Source organism: Alligator sinensis, unplaced genomic scaffold (assembly GCF_000455745.1).
Source record: "Alligator sinensis unplaced genomic scaffold, ASM45574v1 scaffold1127_1, whole genome shotgun sequence".
Lineage (NCBI taxonomy): Eukaryota > Metazoa > Chordata > Crocodylia > Alligatoridae > Alligator > Alligator sinensis.
The window spans coordinates 104835-123939 of record NW_005842693.1 but is presented as its reverse complement, the minus strand read 5'-3'; the positions used below and the strand labels follow the sequence as shown (position 1 = coordinate 123939).

At 39.1% G+C, this 19105-nt stretch overlaps 1 protein-coding gene across 23 annotated transcripts in view; it reads left to right on the top strand.

The window, feature by feature from the left end:
* Nucleotides 1–19105, top strand: part of MBNL1 (muscleblind like splicing regulator 1) — a 212885-nt gene that overhangs the window by 112273 nt on the left and 81507 nt on the right. Inside the window, exons 2-3 of one of the 23 annotated variants that reach the window (XM_025216004.1) lie at nucleotides 9203–9260; nucleotides 9581–9652. The exons of 20 other annotated variants lie outside the window; for them this stretch is intronic. Coding sequence is in view for 1 of the 3 variants with exons in the window: in XM_025215999.1 (XP_025071784.1) it covers nucleotides 9098–9105; nucleotides 9203–9260 (66 nt within the window). In the remaining 2 variants the exon portion in view is untranslated. Of the gene's footprint in view, nucleotides 1–8999; nucleotides 9106–9202; nucleotides 9261–9580; nucleotides 9653–19105 lie in introns of those variants that run through there. 2 more of the 23 variants (XM_025215999.1, XM_025216003.1) reach the window with 2 other exon arrangements.

The following is a 19105-nucleotide window of genomic DNA, read 5'->3' as shown; positions in this document are numbered from 1 at the left end:
GAAGAAATTTTGTATGTTTTGGACAGGCACCTGGGTTCTTGAATATTAGAAATCAAACTCATACTGGTATAAAGAAAAGGAAAACATTAAAGGGTGGGGGAGGGGCACTGCAGCACTGCATGTCTTCTAGTACTGGTAATGAGTTGTACAGCTTTTCACTTCTAGATCAGCAGTTCATAAGCATAGGCTAGAAGTGTCTGAAATGAAGAAGTGAACAAAATGGCAGTTCCATGGCTTATGTGATATCAGCTGGGGCTTTAATCTAGTTTCTTATGACCAGGGACAGAATTTGCGAAAACTATAAAGTCCTACTTTCAAAATTGACTTGGCAGTTAAGTGCTGTGTGTTTCCTTCCTGGTGCTGGTCCCTCTTCATCTGAGATGGGACAATATTGGGAAACTTGTGGTACTTATATTCTGTTTAGAAGACAAATTATATCCTTATGCAGGACATGTCATTACAGAACCTTAACTAACACAAATTCACTTAAAAAGTTACAAAAAGATCCAGAGTGAGTGATTAGTATTTGGCTCAGTATTGCGGTACATTTGCTTAATTTGTTCATTTGATTTTCCTGTTGTGTATATTTCACGTACCATTTTTATGAGGATCACACAATAATCACCTCTGCAGTACCTGAGCAACTTGGCCAAGGAGAGAAGTGTTTTATTAATGAAGTGTCAGGCTCTGATACCATTATTCACACTGGGTGCATCTACATGTGCTTTACTGCAGAGCAGACTAAATAGCTCCACAATAAAGTATCACTTGTCTACACGTGCGCTGATATTAGGGTGCAGTAAACTAATTAACTCCACTTCAGGATAGGACTGTCAGGGACAGTATTGTCATAGGATGGAGTACTTTACTGTGCCAAAACACATGTGTAGATGCTGCCTGCAGGTGTACATTGCACCCAGTCAGCCTAGCCATCTGGGGACCTGCTCCACCCAGCTCAAATTGTTGCTGTTCCTGGCACTTGTGTAGATATTGTGCCTCAGAGGAGTTGACTCCGGCCCAAACTGCTACAGAGTTTATTGTGTCACATTTAATTTTATATGGAGATGCCCCCACTGAGCGGGTCTACACGTGATGCTACATCGCTGTAGCAATGCACTACGGTAATGTAGTGTCAGCAGGCACAAACTGTGACATCGCAGCTACATTGCTATAGTGACCTGCTCCCTCAGAATAGTGCATCACAATGGCGATGTAGGGGCTAATACTAACTGTGTGCTGCTGGCATGGTACAGCAACAATGGTGCCATATGGGCACGTGTAGACACACCCATGGAATACTAACTGGAACTCCTTGCAGGGTGACGTAGTATTCATTGTTGAGACAGATGTCACAGTTGTGCCTCAAAGTTTTATGTGTACCTATGTAACAACAAGGTACATTTTTAAATAATCTTTTAAAATCATGCTAGTAATATCTTTAAGCAGTGTTTTTATTTTTAAACAGTAGCAGTTCAGCTTTAAATATAGCCCCTATAATGAAGATTTCTCCTGTGTATTTACACTTGGGTGAGGATACTAATTATCCAATTTAGATTACCATGGTAACCATCTTGTGTTTGTCCCTAGGTAGGAGAGACCTTTAAAATACAAGTGTACCATGAGGCTAAAAATGCTAGGTATACTTAAATATATCATATAAAATTAAAGTGAACTTAAAATGTATTATAAAACACACAGAAAAACAGTTATACCAGTCTGATTTGTGGAAATGTGGGCCCAGCACTGCAGATGGACCTCGTGGAGATGTGACTTCTAGAAACACCAAACACGAAGAGAGTTCAGATAAATATTATCTAGTCCTATATTGAATTTCTTGTATCCTAATCTAAAAATATGATTTAACTTCAGAAGACCCTTTAAAAAGTGAATAAGGTAGTTTGATGCCTTCTTTATGGAGAAGAGTGTAAAAGGCAAAACAGTTTTTTCACAGACTGCATGTGTGTATTATGTACAAGTATGGATATATATGAATGCTGTGAAACTTTAGCTAGATTACTTGAGGTTTGATCTCATGTGCACTGAAGTGAATGGAAAGACCTCAGTGTTCATTAAAGTGGTTTGCCTTATACTATATTTACTATCTTCTCCTGCCTTATACTCTCCACATTGTTTATTGTTCTCACTTGGATCTTTGTCTTCAAACTAGATTGAAAGCTCTTTTGATAAAGGAATATGTCTTTTTTGCTTGTTTCTAAGACATTTCCCCTTATATACTAATTATCAATTAATATTGTTGTCACTGAGACGTTGCAAGATCCATCTTTGAAAGGATTATTTTGGAAACCATACTTCTATGTCTTTCATGCAATAATGGAACAAATGGGGAGAAAAGTTGCTTAAGTATAAACAACATTGCAAGATTTCAATTAAGCAATTGCAATCAATTGGAAAAGAGAGTTATTTGACAAGTATACCTTTTGCTCTGAATTATGGATACCTTAAAAAAGACTAAGGACTAAATAGCTATATTTCAAAGAAGCTGTATATTTGGTGAATAGAGTCATTTGCAATGAAACTGTAGACAGTACACTGAATTGTGGATAAAAGTAATCCACGGTACCTGCAGCTGGCTGAACCTTGCACAGTGCTGCTTTGCTCTTGCTGGTCTGGACTGTATGAAGCTTCAATGGTAAATAGATTAAATCTTTCACGTTTGACTTGATCTTGAAATAAACTCATTGCTTTTGCTATTTAAGTGTTAGTTATTACATGTCTTAGGGTAAGCATCTTACAGTGCTAGAGTTTGCTACCAGTGGCTTCATGGCTTAAGGATTTAAAAAAAATCTAAAATATGGTTCATGGAACATTTTCCTAAGTCTTTATTTTCAATGCATTGTAGCATTCTAATATTGCTGTCATTAGCAACATGCAAGTTTGTACACAACTGTTGGCAAAATAAACCAGATTGATGAACACTACTTGGACTTAAAAAGTAGTTGGCAATTTGATATTCTTACTCAGTACAGTACTGGAAACTTGAAATATACCTTCTCCTGCAAGACTAGATGGTCGTTTTTTTAAAGGAATTGACGTGTTCTGTATGAACCCCCTGCAGGATTTTGTATAATTGTAAAGGCCGAGACTATAAACCAAAAGTAATATAAATCAGTCCAAATTGATATTAAAATCTACAAATGAGTTTGATAAATATGTACATTTCCAAATATAATTGAGACATTGGCAAAATGTTTATTCTCTAAAGAGCCATTTGATTGTCTGGCAAAGACTCCACCTCTTCATTAGCTAATATATATCCCCCCTCCACCCCCCTGCCCCCTACCTCCAAACTGGAACTGGAGATTACATTGTATTAGTACAGGTCCTGTACAGAATAGGACACAAACAAAACTCCTTTACAGTCATCAGGATAGCTGTGTTTCCTCCTGTGTTCAGAGTATTGTTTTGTAGTATCAGCTCTTAAACAATTATATGAGGAGACTTAGATCTACTAGTGGCCTTGCACAAGTTGAACTTCCAGTGACTACAGTGGGGATTTTGACTAAGGGTAGATAAAAAATATTTGACTTTATATTTCATGAAAGGATCTACATAAAGATTTGGTGTGTGCGCCAGTTCACCAATTTTAAATAAATGAAAATGAAAGAAATAATGAATTACTTTGGAATAGAGTTGTTCACTAATGTTCTGAATGACTGACTTAACTGAATTGTGATTTAGAGTTTTTAATATTTCAAATGTGGAAGAAAATATTTCTCAAATAAAATACATTCTAAACTGTAAAAAAATATTTTAGATAAGGGGGGAAATGCTTATTAATATATTTTAAAAAATACGGTTTTTTCATTTATATTGTTACAATTTTGTAAAACAAGAATTCACTTCCAGAAGTTTGGTTATATACATATATGCTAGGCAAGTCCAAGAGAGTTCAGTGCAATTAAGCTGAAATATGCGTGTTCCAGAAAGAAATCTGATATAACTATATATTTGCAAGTGGTTACTGCATAAACAGAAATACATTTCTGTATGTACCTCTTCCTTTCTGTATGCATAAGAAACAGATATATAACAAGTAATAACTAATTTTACATAATTATCCATAATATGCATAATGTACTCTGGATACTTACTGTGCATAAACCATTTGATAAGAAAGCCATAGGAAAGGTTCCCATAAATTGTTTAATCAGGTGCCATTGTTTGCTGTGCTCCCACAAAAATCAATTAGAAGCTGATTTTTTATTATTTCAATTTCATACCAAAGGTTTGTTTGTTTTAAACTAATCTCAGAGCAGTAGGACTGAACTTCTACATTTCTGCTTGGGAACATTTCATTAAGAAAGATTTCAGATTCTTATCTGGATGATATTTAAGTAGTGACTATAATACATTTCATAGCTAGCTCGAATTATGAAAGAATACAGAAAAAACAAAAGGTAAAACATTTATAGCAGGATCAATTTAACTATTATAACACAGATCATGTCATGTCAAAAAAGTAAGAAAGTATTTTAACATAGTTATACACTAAGGAGGTCTAATTTTAACAAATGAAGCCCATACTCTCCAAAAATATGGTATACTCCATGATTGATATATAAATGCTTTGCACCTGTCACTGGGAAGCCTGCTAATCCTGATGTTTTATCTGATTTGGTTTCATGATTGGAGTGGGCTATGTTTGGTTATCCAGGTTTTAGACAAGATATCTGTAGTGGTAGCATGATTTTTCAGCACTGTGACATCAGAAAGAAGGAGAAGTCACTTTCGGAGAGGTTAGGGGAAGTTAGATCAAGTTAACCATCTAAGGTAAGTTGGGATGGAGGGGCCAGCATGAGAAGTGGAGTGGGGGGTGGGATCCACAGGGAGGATTGGAGAGCAAGCAGGGTCTTTGCGGGGGGCTTGAGATAGGGGAGACTAGTGGGGTCTGTGGGCGGGTTGGGGGATGGGGGAGCTCTCTTCTCTCCCCACCCCACCTCCTCACCCTGGGGCCAGGGGATATTTTTAGCCTCCTGACCCCCACCACTCCTAAATGAACACCCCCACCCCCGGGTGAACCAGCCCCCTGGTCCCATCCACCCATTCTAAAAAGAGCCCTGGCAGAGAGCTGTGGTCGTTCGTATGAGAACCTGGCTACAGGCTCCCAGCCGCAGTTAAATTCCCCTCCCCCCGGAACCAGCAGTGAACTTCTGTTTAGTTTGGGTAACGTTGTAACTCAGAATGCTTTATAGAAATTGTTTTGAGTTACAGTGGGGAGCTGCACTTTTGTCTGCACCCAAAGTATAAGGTTTGCAAACTAAGTTAGACTGGGTGACTGATTTTTAACACAATCTAAACTCCCCAAGCATCAGTATGTATGTCTAAAGGTTAAGCTGTCTCAGAAATCGTATTCTAGTAAAATTTGTGTAGCATCAGCAGGCTTTAGCTGTTTTTTGGTAGTTCACAGAGCTGGATTTTCTCATTGCCTCAGCCTGCATTTGCAGAAGCCCTCGGTTTTGTGATTCCTGTTTCTTGCACTAAATGTCAAAGTTAGTTTCTTTAGGCAGCATAATCAAACTTACTCAAAAAATGCCAATTTTAAATGATGTTTAACCTACTAGTTTCATAAGAACATGAGAGCTATAGAGGATGGAACAGATTTTATTTATCCCTGAAGTTAAAGGAGTGACATCAAGGATGAATATTACCTATTGACCTATTGTTTACAGTGAAATATATGCTGCTTTGAGCCTGTTCATAGGAAAGGATTATGAACTCTAATTAAAGCCATTACACAAGTCAAGGGATCTGAATCCCAAGTGGTTCACAGTTTTCAATGTTAGAATGGCCCCTACAACAGAAATACGCTGATGAAAGCTCCCCATCGATTGCAAAAGCAGCCTGGCACCTGGCAAGAGTCAAAAGTTGGACTTTAGAAGACAAGGACTAGATGGAGGAAGAAATTTGTGCATCATTTGCAAAAAAGTTGATCTGTTGCTTCCCATTAGGGCCTTACTTGCTAGTTTATAGGGAAGAGTCAATTAGGACTCAAGACTTTGGGCTGAAATATTGTCCTCTGTTACATTCATAGTCAGTGGAAGTTACTTGAGTGCATTGCAGGACAGAATTTAGTTCAGTTACTAATTTTAACTGTATTTAATCAGTCCATTTTAAGGAATGTTATGCCAGATTTTCTTGTCCAAATTAACTCTTCCTGAAACCAGATCAGTTAAGGATTTCATTCTACAAGGTTTGCATCCTTCCAAGTATTGAATATGATATAAAAATAGAAAAAAAAAAAGAAAATTAGCCTGGCTTCCCTTTCTGTCTCCTCAAGAAGTAAAAACTCTTTTGCAAACAAAGGAAATGCATAAGAAAATAATAAATGGAAGGTGTTTAAGATTTTTAGTTTAGTACCATTAATGATGAATGGAGACACTAAGTTGTTTTCTTTTTGTTGATTTGGTAGCTTTTGGTCTCTGAATATGTGATTATTGTTTGTAATCACATATTACCATTTATATACTGGTTACTACTTATGCAGTGGGCAAAATTAAAAAAAAACTCGCTTGCACTAGCATAAATAGGAGTTAAGAATGTGAAGTATTCCCTACAGAGGGTCGTAGCAACAAAAAAAAAGGGACCCTTTTCACTTCAATAATCACAAGCTCAGGATGGGAAGAATTATAGGGAATTAAATCGGAGAGAGGAATTTGGAAATATTATTTACGTCACTAATCAGTTGATTTAATTGTGTAAATCAACATAGCTGACTGCAGTTGTTGATAGCTGTAATAGCATGCAGATATTATTGTTTTGTTTTATTATGGGAGAAATTAGCTGCTTGAAACCTTTTCATAAGCAAGTTGATTATAATGACGGCTCTTTCAAGCAACACTGCAGAAGAGCCCCAGATTGAAGTGAAATGGTAAGGCTCAGAGCTGGTATAGTCTGCAAGTCAGTCATGCTTAATTGGTCTAATAAATAAAAAACATTGCATCTTGATAAAATCTCCACCATCCCTGTCATGCTTGCATTGATTAAATTCTAATAATTTACCTGCTAGAAAGACAAGTCTGCACCAAGAAGTAAGATGCTTTGGATACCCTTTGCTAGCCTGCAAAGAGGAGTTACTAATTATATTAACTTTTTAATTCAGTGCTGCTGCAGCACATGAGTTAAGGTAGCCCATATATGTAATAGTCAACTCCATGGGGAAAAAATTAAAAATTGGAAACTTCTAATTTTTTTACTTGGGCAGGTAGGCAGGAGGGAGAGAAGGGCTCATAGTGAGGGAAATTTTGTCATCAGCTTCAGTGACAACAATATTGGGCCTTACGTCAGCTGAGACCTTAGCCAGCCAAATGTGATTAGTTGCACAACTAGTGAAGAGGAGTTAGCTATACAAAACAAAACTTGTTTAGCTTAAAAGTGCTATAAAGTAAGCCTAAAGCCTCTTCCAGCTGTAAACATGGCCTGGGAACTGGATTTGGCGCATATGCTTTGCTGTTGAACATCTGTTACATTTTTAAAGCAAAAACTGTTCTCTCTCTCTCTCTTTCCCCCCTCCCCTTATAGGATGTCTTTAATTAGCATTTACTAGTAAGCAGAGAAGCAGAAAGTGAATAGTTTTGTTACTGTTTGAATCTGACTGGTTGCTGAGTCATTTTGGACTGAACACGTCCTGATCCTAAAATGATGCATACATTTGGACATCTTCCTGGACTGGACACAGTGACAGTCCCAGTGTTTAGGCAGCATAACAATTACACAAGTTCAGTGATGCTGTCATTGCTTAGATGCCCCAGAACTGGTGGAGAGGAAGCAGAAAAGGGGAGGTCAAACTTCTTGCTACTTATACTACTTTGAAATTAACCTAAATGTGATATTCTTCTGTGCTTTGACTGACTAGGCATGTTTTTCAGAATCAGGAACTAAAGGCACATTTTAACCCTTTAGTGAAGGGATGTAAGAATCAGTAAAGGCAAAAAAAATTAACATTTTTAAAACATTTATTGTTAACACTGGAAATAATGTATTGCTTTTGTGCTTGAGACCTACAAATTAGTCAAAATATTTGCAAGAAAATCTATACATTGCCATTCATCTTGCTAGTACCAAACAATAGGCATTATTGCACTCCTCTAATTACAAAGCTGTAAAAAAGCAGTTTTGGTTGTGAAATTCTCAGGACCATCATCATAAATCAACTACACTGAAATCTATATTTCCCTTTAGGAACAGAATAAATGCTTACTACAATCACTTAATTAAAATTCAGAGCTTATTTTTATATCAGAAATGCATTTGGCATTTCTCTGATGGCGTATGACAAAATACTGCAGATTTACAGACACGCTTAAGGGAGATCAATTTAAAGTGATGTGAAGATTTGAGGAAGTCAGTTATGAGCAAAGGTGAGGTTCTTGTTTTGAGTTTATTTTTAGTGCTATTTTAAAAAGCTTAATCCTTCATGAAATTATAGTTAGTGTAGATGAAGATTTCAGATTTGTAAATACTAAGCTAGGAAGATTTAAACACAATAAATCAAAGTTATTATAAAAATAGCCATCAGAATAAAGGGAAAAAATCCTACTGATCTCTTGTACCACATCAAAAAAATCTCTGATAATTTAGTGCTATTGGCAAATACCATTAAGGGAAGAAAAGGCATTAGTTGGGGCACATAAACTTACTGTATATAGAAACAGCTCTACTGATCTTAAACCTTTTCCCTAACAGGCTCACTGCTTTAATAAACCACAACCTTTATTGCTTCGCTCACATCATGCTGGCATCATGCTGAGTCATTATCAAGTTCTCTGCCTTGTTCCATAACTAAGTAGGAAATTTGGCTGGAATTAAAAAGGCAGAGGTAAAGCAGCACTTAGATGTGTAATACCTGCTGCAAGTTCTTATATTCCTGTTATCTCAGCAACAAATCATAGCCTTTTGGTAGTAAGTTTAGGAATGAAAAGACAACTAAATCTCTGGTGATATGTTCAGTAATATTCTGTCTCTCTCTCTCTCTGGTTTCTAGTTGTGATGTGTCTCTGATACTGTATTACTATTTATATGATGTTTCTGTGTATGAGAACGGGCATTAAAGTGTTGGCTTGAAAAAATCAGAAAGATCATGTATTTGTAAGTAGTATCTCAGAATCTGTCAAGTTACTGATAATTTAGGTGTGTCAATTAACTTGCTCTTTTCTCTGAAATTTCATATTTTTCTTTATGTTAGGGGAATTTTACCCGGTGTAGAGAGTATACCAGCTGAGCCCCAATTCAACACATTTCAGGTGATTAATGTTACTTCTCTTCTACCATGCTACTCAGAACAGTGTAGTTTCTGAATAGTAGGTACTAGGGTCAAATTGTAATCCCATTGAAATCACTGAGAGCTTTGCCTTAGCCTCTGCCATGATCATGACTATATGGGTCTGAAGCGATGGAGGGCTTTGTGTGGTCTCTGCTCTTGCTCGATTTCCCCCAAAGAGAATGCCTAGAGCCTGCCTTATTGTGCTCTGCTGCCCTGTTTGCCATCTAGTTTAGAAATAGCAAATAACTCTCCAGAACCTGGAACTGAATCATTTAATGCACTGTTTTATTTTTGTTTCAGGATTAGTAAAGCTTGTTTGTTTACCCCAGCTGGTTTCATATGAATTTATAGGATGAAAAATCTCCAACATAGGTATAATATACTTAAAAATATTCTCTGATCCTATCACTAAAACCATCAAATAATGCATCCTTTTTGGTTTTATCACAGAGCACTTTCTGTCATACGCCTTTTCGTGGTAGGACTATCACTCAAGAATGAGAGGATGAATCAGTCTCCATACCCATTTATTTCATACCATCTCTGCAAAAACTGCCAGTGAATGCTCCAGTTAGTGACAATTCTCACGTTCCTTTTTTGTTCAAGGAGGATACCTGTCCTGCTCATTTTACTGAGGCCGTCAAAGAACCATTGGACGATAATGACTTTTAGTCATCATTGACTATATATGGGATCTAACAGTTCAAATTTGAGCACCAGTATACCAGATTCCAATATTTTTAAAAGATTTAAAATGTGTCTTTCTGACTCAATCCATGCTCCCACACAGGCAAAAAATTGCATTCCTAATGAGAGCCTAATGCAGTGGTTACATCTTACATTCAGGTTTCAGCAGCTTCCTTTGTTCCCGCACTAGAAGCCATTCCGATTTACTTGCTTAGCAATATGTGCTTTTGAACACAATTGCTTTAAGGTTCACTTTTCAGCATCAGCTAAATGGGCAAGCAATGGTATTTAGGACGATGATGAAGAAGAAGCCTATTAAGAAATCAGTAATCAGATAGGAAGTTTGCATTGTGGTGTGTCAAAGTTCAGTTCTTTGACAAACAGCTTTTTGCAGCTTGAATTTAAATGTCAGTTACAGGCCATGCTGCAGACTCTCCAGCCTGGGATTTTAGCTGTTCTCTTGTGAAACAGGCCCAATCCTGTAGTCTTCACTCATTTTCTCCGTCCAGTGGAGTTAGAACAGAATAAGGACTGTATGTTTGGGTGCTATTGGGTGCTTGTAAATATGATGGGGATTTAATCCCCAAGGTTTTATTCTATGCACCACCATTTCAATTTAGGGGGCATAGAATAAAACCCTGAGGACTAAACCATTTCAAATTTTCCATTGGCGAAGGGCTGGATACTTTTTTTTTTTTTTTTTTGTCGGAGCTGGAGTCTGCCCATGGCTGGGGAGGGGGAAGCTGCCAGCAGGCCAGGCAGCCCCTGAGCTGTGGGGGGGCCTGGTCCTTCCCTCCACAGTGGCAGCACCACCCAGGTTTCCAGTGCCCTGTGCACCATCCCTGCTGCCTTCTCTGGCCGCCAGCACACCCAGCCACCCTCCTGCTGTCTCCCCGTGCTACCCCAAAGGCAAGCCAGCACATTTCCTGGGTGCTTCCAGATGGCAGGAAGTTGGTAGGGACAGTGCACAGGGCGATGGAAACCCTGGTGGGTTTGGGTAAGTGTTGGATATGGCTGGGTACTGCCTCCAAGCTGGGGCAGTACCTGGCCTGCTAGCAGCCCACATGGACAATCCGGGAGGGCATCACTGCCATAGAGGGAAGGACCAGACCCCGCCTCAGCTCAGAGGTCACTCGACCCACCGGCAGCTCACCCCCACCCATGGGAGAGGCAAGCAGGAGTTGCTAAATATATATATATATATCAGGCCCCTCGCCGCTTCTGCCTTCAGTGGCATGGCCTACCTCTCTCGTGGCCATGGAGTGAGCTGACAGCTGCATTGTTGCAATTTGCAAAGATGCAAACTAAACTACATCTGGGATGCATTTTAGTTTACAATGATGCAAAGACATTTTAAACCCCCAAAAGCCTTGCACATGTACATTTTGAGACCCTTAAGCCACATAGAGTGACATTTTTGTCATGTGTACATGTTAATGGTATCACGTGTACAAGTGCCCACTTTTACCTGTATAAAAATAGGTTTTTTGCACCCAGGTTCACCAATTAAAAATTCATTTTGTGGGTCTTTCTGACATACGGATGTGGAAGTATTTTCTGTTGGCTAAAGCCTATTCTTTAGCCTCTACCTGGGAGTCCAGAGCAGTGGGCAGTTAAACGTTCTTGGGCAAATCCTCCACCTTTTCTCTTCCATTTGTATGGAGGTTCATGAATGTTAGGCCCTAATCCGTTGAAGTCAATGGGAATCTTTCCAGTGTGTTTGATGTACAAGCCATTAATTTATTTTGTTTGAAAAGTACCTTGAGATTCTCAGAGGATGATGAAATAGGCATATGCAAAATATTATCATTATTAATGCATCTTTTTCACTATACCTGCAGTGGCACTATTTTTCTACTCCCCCCCCCCCCCCCCATCTTCATAAAGAATATTGTGATTATTCATCTGAACATTGATGGATAAGAGCAAATTTTACTTTATTGTAACGCTTTATTTATTTCTAAGTGGTAACATATCTAAAGGTTAAAGAAGTAGTTATCTTGTAGTTTATTATTATTATTGGTAAATGCCAAAATCTCATCTAACTGGGGATTTAACTGCAGGTGCAAAAGTGAATTAAAGTTTGTATGCATAATAATTAATAAAAAATATTGCAGTCAATTAAGAATGTGAATGAGCACTTGTCATCTTCCACTCATTCTTTGTAGATTTTTTGTATGTGATTAAAATAGGTAACATAAAATTGTTTGCTAATATTAATTATTTTGGTTGATAGCTTGACAAATTATCTGTAGATAGGCTTCATATTTTTGCCCTTAACAGAAATAATTTGCTGTGTCACATTTTAGAGACGGCAGCTGGTGTCTCTGGCAGCCTTTTTAGGATTATGAGATGTTGTATGATAGGACATCGTTTTTTAAAAAAATGGTAATTTAAGATACTATGATAAAGAAATAGACTTTATTCTGTTACTTTATTTCCTTGCCATAATGGAAACATTCAGTTGTGTGCTACTGAGTTTTAGCATTTGTAAAGGAAATGTTCAACAACAGTCTATGACTGGCTTGGACATCTTTATGAGAAATTGGGTGTTTAATAGAAATCCATAAGGTTGCACCGATTTTTCTGTGAATCCTTCCTCTCTTTTTATACTTTAATTGCATATTAATTGTTGTATTTTTTGCTTAATATTTCATCCTGCCCCTTGCTTCATCAGTTATCCACATTTCTCCTTTTCCTTTGAGTAGGGAGATAAGAGCTAATTTTTTTGGTTGGGCGGGGACGTTAATTATCCAGAGCTCTCACCTGACTCAATGGCTGATACTCATCTTACCCTTCTGAACCCCTCAGAATATTTGTTGTGGACTCAGCTGATACATAACCATAATTTCTATAGGAAATGAGTTTAATCAGCACAGCTATCTCAGAGACCTTGCATTTTATGTAGCTTCCTGTGGTTTAATTCTTCAGAGGTAAAATGTCGTGTAATATTCCTGCCGATACAGAAATTCTAAAACACATAGATATTTCAAGTTAACAATATGTGGTGTTAATATCTGTGTAGTTGTTAGCACTGTTAACATCAAGTTTGCAATTTTGGGTTTGGTTGGCCAGAATTAGGTCAGTCTAACTGCCCACTCTTGCAGATGTTCGGAGGGTTTAAATTGGCCAAAAATTTGCACGCCTGATCTAAGTTAGTGCATCTCAGGAGGTGACTAGTTTAGACTGAGAAAGGGTTGACCAAGCCTAGGAATGGGTTAGCCAGATCTTGCAAATGTCTGCATATGTTTGCAGCACAGCCCCAGAGCTGGGAAAGCCCAGCTGCTTGCCCCAGCCTGAGGGTTGTGCTATTCCTGCCCCTCCAACCCTCTCCTACCCGGGTAATCCCTATCCCCCACCTGGACCTGCCACTTCACCCCAATTCTACCAACCCCTCCTCCTATGCCAAGTTTATCTCGGGCTCCCTGCACAGCAGTGGTGAATGGCTGGCTCCTGGCAGCAGCAAATGGCTGCACATACCTCTCTTGGTCTAGGTTTCATAGTTTCATAGTTTGCACCCTTAGGGCGTGTGTAGATGAAATGGGGGCCCTAAATTGAAGCAGTGGGTTTTTAAACCCACCGCTTGAATTTAGGACCCTTTTAAACCCCTGTATCATGCACATAACCCATACTTACCTGCCTCTGCAGTGGTGGGGAGGGGAGAGGAGGGAAAGTTTCCAGCGGGTGGAGTGGTCCCTGGGCTGCAGCGGGGCTGGCACTTGCCTCCGCAGCAGTGGCGGCATCCCCACCCCCAGGCAGCACCTGCTCTCAGGCACCTGGCTCAGGTGGTCCCAGGGGACACCACAGCTGTGGAGGGAAGCAGCAGGCCCCTGCACAGCTCAGACAGGCAGGCAAGCTCGGTGGGGGGGAAATCAGGCTCACCGCTTTTCTTGGGCAGAGCCTGCCTTCCCAGGCTGCTGCCAGGTTGCTTGCAGGGCTTCCTGCAGGGCCCCTGAGTTGCATGGAGCCCGGTGCTTCGCTCTGTAGCTGTAGTGGTAGCAAACTAAAAGTCCTTGGAGGAGTTCTAATTTACCATGCTCCAAGTCATTTAAGGCGCAGTATGCCACCAAATTTCCTACAGCAACTGGAATTAATGCGCAATATGCCACCAAGGCGTGCAAACACCGACACCATTAAAGCGGTGCAAAAGCATTTGGCCTGCTTTAAAGTGTCATGCACACGTGCCTCTCGTTTCATCTACACTTAGTCTGTTACCCAGTAGGTAAAAGGAGATTCTATGAGGTGCAGATCAGTTCCTCTGAACTGCAAATCAGGGGCTTTTAAGACCAGGCTAGACAAAGCCTTGACTGGATGATATAGTTGGGGATGGTCCTGTTTTAAGCAGGGGGTTGGACTAGATAACCTCCTGAGGTCCCTTCCAACCGTAATTTTCTAAGATTCTCTGAATTCAGATCATCTCCCAGTGGCATGTGAAGGCATTGCAGAATCAGGAAACTAGTTATTGCAGGTAGCTGACTTTCTTACCCTACTTAGTCTAATAAATATTATTACCAAAAGAATCATTTTTCCTCCTGGCCCCTCTCTCCTGACTGCTGGTCATATATGATAAGCATGGCTGCATCCTGTACTTACATCATTAGAAAACAAAGAAACTCAGAGGAATTTTCTGTTGGAAAACATCTGTGCAGATTTCTGTGATCTGTGTAAAACAGATATCTTGAGGGTTCAGTAGCAACACTGCAAGCAGTAATTTCCCAGCTCTGTTACACACTATTAGACAGCATCACTGCAGTCCCTCAAACTAATCAAGGTGACAGATCTACAGTGGCAGCTCCCATATTTGCTGTAACCAGTTAGCTTGTGTTGTCAGCTTGTGATCAGAGGAAATAGGCTGAAAATGGGTAGAATGTGATTGTCAGGGAAGTGAAATTGATCTGTCATTCACTGGGCTATTTAGCTGCAATTTACCAAACAAGAGAAGTGTGTTTGTGGTGTCAGAATGTGGCAATAATAATTGGGAAAACAGATGAAGTCTTGAAGGGCTGCTTGAGCTGTTAATAAGATGGACAGACTTAAATTGCCACGTCTATCATCATTGACTCTTGTTGCTGGCTGCAAGTCCTTTGACTTTTTGCACATTACAGAATGGTTAGTTTTAGTTGAAGGAGAAATTCTTTTCACAGAAGGAAAGTTGCTGTAAAATATTTTATTACTACTTTGCTAATTCAGTGAATCCTCCAGGGAGTCTCAGCTGTTTGCCTACATGTTTGAAAATTGAAGATGAGCTCTAGAATCCTGATAAATCCTTTCCAATTACTAAAGTGCTTCTTAATTGCTGTAAACAATATTGCATCCAAATAAGAAGTGTGCAACAACAGTTAGTATTCAGAGTAGGACTACCTGAAATGATCTAAATCAGCAGGCTCAACTGACTGTGAGAGGCCTTTTGTAATTGCTTGCACATGCATGTGCACATGTGTGCATGTCCACGTGTGTGTGTATGTGTGTGTGTATATATGTGTGTATACCTGTACACATGCAAAAGGAAGCCTCATTGGAAAGTTGGCTCTGCCCATCTGGATCTTTTTTTTTCCTATTATGACATGAATTAGAATAGGTAAAGCTTGTCAACACTCTTAGCACCAATGATTTTCTTTTAAAATAGAGCAGACATTTATTATTTGTATGCAGTAGCAGGGGCTCAGCAGCTGGCTGACTAGGGCAAAGAGGGCCACAGATTAGCCTTGCTCTCTTCCCCAGTACCACTCCAGTCCCCTTCCCCTGACTGGTCTGCTGCTCTGTTTTCTGTTCCCTGCCTTATTGGCCACTGCACAGCCTAACCACTCCCTAATCTGCTACATATCACACACGATGAAGTGTGCCGCCAGTTTTAATCCAAAAAAGAAGTGTGCCCCAGGTACTAAAGGTTTGGAAAACACTGGATTAAAGTGATGCACAAACTTTGTGTGGGTTCTCTGAACAGGGATGGATGCCCTCTTCCTACCTAGCTACCTTGATATTTTCATTAAGCTCTATCTAGCATGGAACTGAAGTGTCACTTATGTTGAACATGCACCTACTTAGAACCTCTGACTGTCACTGGTGTCTAGGGAGAGCAACTGTATTTTACAGAATTTCAAGAGGGGTGTTTCAAAAGAGTAGGATAGTTATTTATAGCAGTCAGCCCCTCCCCCCCATGTTTTATTCATAGTATATGGGTCACAAATTTGCATCACAGTGCCCAATTTATTATGTACTTTTTGCTTAAAACCATGATTTAAAAAATAATCTGATCAAATGCTCCTAATTGGGTATGTGTCATAACACCAGAAAATTCGATGTCCCTTAAAATGGATCAGCAGTCAATGCTTTCAGGAAAGGATGCTCACTTTTATTTAAAAACTTGTAGTACAAGTAACAAGTTTTTGTTGTTCATTAAAAACATTTTTGTGAATCCATTGGTCATGGGGTTGTTATCATTCCAGGAAAAGCTGTAGAGGAGCACTGGGAATGCCTTGACTCTGAATTTAAAAATCCTTGCTATTCTAGTCCTTGGTCTTGATGTCTCTTATCTTCCCAAAGTGAGATTCTGACAGAAGGGTGAGATCATCAGACTCAATTCCCCTTGAGCATCTTAATTCAGAATCTCGGTCCATGAAGTTCCATCTAGTTTACATCCCTGTACTCCGGCCACATAATTGGGAAGAAGTAAGCAGCATTTGAGAGATTGGTGCATTAACCTTTTATCTCTGGATATCAGGATTCAGGTCACAGGTTAAAATTACTTTGCAGATCCAAATACCTTTGTTGGCTCTCATAAAGTAACTGCTGCTTAGCATTGACAGTCATTTCTACTTTAGAGAGGCCCAGGACTGAAGTAGCGGGTGAGTGGGTGTTGGAAATGAGGTGTAAAGTACATCAGCAGAGCTGCATAGGGAAATCTGGATATTGCCTTTCTTTGCAATCTCTGCCTCATTCCACTGCTCTCACTTTAATGACAGGTAAATCCACACCCTTCAGAAAGTGCTAAATGATATAGTGCATACTTTTACAGGTTTGTAGTACGGGTAAGTTTTGATACTATTGATTGTAAAAAGGTATATGTAAGCAGGTGGATATTTTACGTATGCTTGAAAAAAGTGGAAATGAAATCAGATCTGTTGGCGCTGTTGAAGTTGGTCATTGATTTACTGTGGATCTTTCTAAAGAACCGAGATAATTATAGCATTCAGTAAATTTATTAATTAGTAACTACAGTACCTGGAGAAGAAAGGCTAACGGTGAGATTATATTAAGTTAGGTAAATGACATTACCACTGTGTGTCCAATTTTCAAACTTGGGCAGCTGAAATATGTATGCTCTGATTGCACACTGGAGTTCACATAGGCAGACAAATTTTATATTTGTATTCCTAAGCACACATTTATATGCCTAAATGTACGATTTTGGCTTCCATGATTGAAAGTTGAGTTCTCGGCTTCTGTGTGATCATTTACAGAGGTTTTGACCTAGAATAAATCCAGTCTTACCAAGAGGAATATAGAGTGTTTCCTGTTATAATGGTGCATGGAAAATAAATATCTTTTAAGATTGTAGAAGCTGATAAATGTATCAAATCCTTTGAAATGGCATCATTCTGAACAAACACCATTTTGGTCCATATGTGGAGAATAGGTTTGTAGTTATTTTTATGGGTGGTGGTAAGGTTACTATCCAACTGCATATTTGTCCTGCATCAGCTGTTCAGACAGAGTGCTAAGCAGAGGAGGTAAATTTAAAAATTTAAAGAAAATTAGAAATCAGGTTATGGTTTGCAAGCAGTTTTGAGAAGTTTCTATATACATGAGGATAAATTTATGGAGTAGACATGCCTATTTTTTGATACATCCAAATATTACAAGCCTATAAATAAAGGTTGTTTAAAATGGATAATTCTTTGTGAGGGGGGAGTTTGCAGTGCATAAATCCAGTCCTTCAGCAGCACATCTGTTCAAATCTACTCTCAGCCAGAATTCTTTTTAAATGTTATGAAGTATGTTTATAAAGAATGAGGTTTGGACCAGATGACCTTTGTAGATCCTTTCCAACCATGTGATTCCTGATTTGAAGGATAGATGGTTTGGGGACACCCACATCCATCAAAATGATTCTGCTGAGTAAGAATCAGGTTGTGTGTTATATGCACCCTTTCAACAATATATATTGATGAAATGAAAGTGATGTGCTGAATAATTTGACTAGCAATATAGCATAAAACAGACCAGTATGGCATTACTTTTATTCTTTTCTTTCAACCCCAGTAGTTGGAGATCTTGACTTTCAGAGAAAGGAACCTGAAACTCATTCCCTCTCCCCACCCAAGGGAAAAAATTAAAGTTTATGCCAGGGATTATTGTATATTATGATATTATTTTAGAGGCTGTGAAGTATGATTATACTTGTGCAGCTATTGAAAGCTTCCTTTAATACTCTTCCAGATAATTTGTATTCTTTGGATAATCAGAGTCTTAAGCTCTCTGCTTTCCACATATTTTTAAAGCAGTGTTTTCTTGTTTTCATTAGAAAGGGTGGTAACAGTATAAGACCCTTCTGTTGACCCCTCCTGTTAGCAGTTGTTAGAACCAGGCATATAAAGCTGCTGTGTAAATTTAGCTGAATCATTGTGGCTGGAGTGACTTCTTAATTTCACCAGAGACTGTCAGGAATATGAATATGGTTATCAGGGAATTAGGGACTAGGACAGCGATCCCTCTGCAAGGAAATTCAAGAAGCAGCCAATCTTAAGAAGAGTTTATATTGCATTGTTATTGTTTCAATTTCAAATAAAGCCAGACCCTGGGGAGGGGATAAGATTGGGCTATTTATAGACTAAGTTTGGAAACTGGATCTGCTCACCAGGATCAGAAGATAAGAATAGACTGTGTCCTAGTCTAATGAAGAAAGCTTTTGAGGCAATAATTCCCCTATCCTGCGCTATGTCACTGCTTGAGTTCATTCCCTGATACAGAGGGGCCAACGGCCTGCTTGCCAAATGCTCCCCACCAGTAATGCTCTCCACCTGCTTGCCAAATGCTCTCCACCATAAGTCTTCCCCTGTCTGCTATCCAATGGATTTGTCTGGGTGCTAACAGGCAAAGTATGTGGTGCCGTGTAAAGACACTCTCCTTCACCATGAG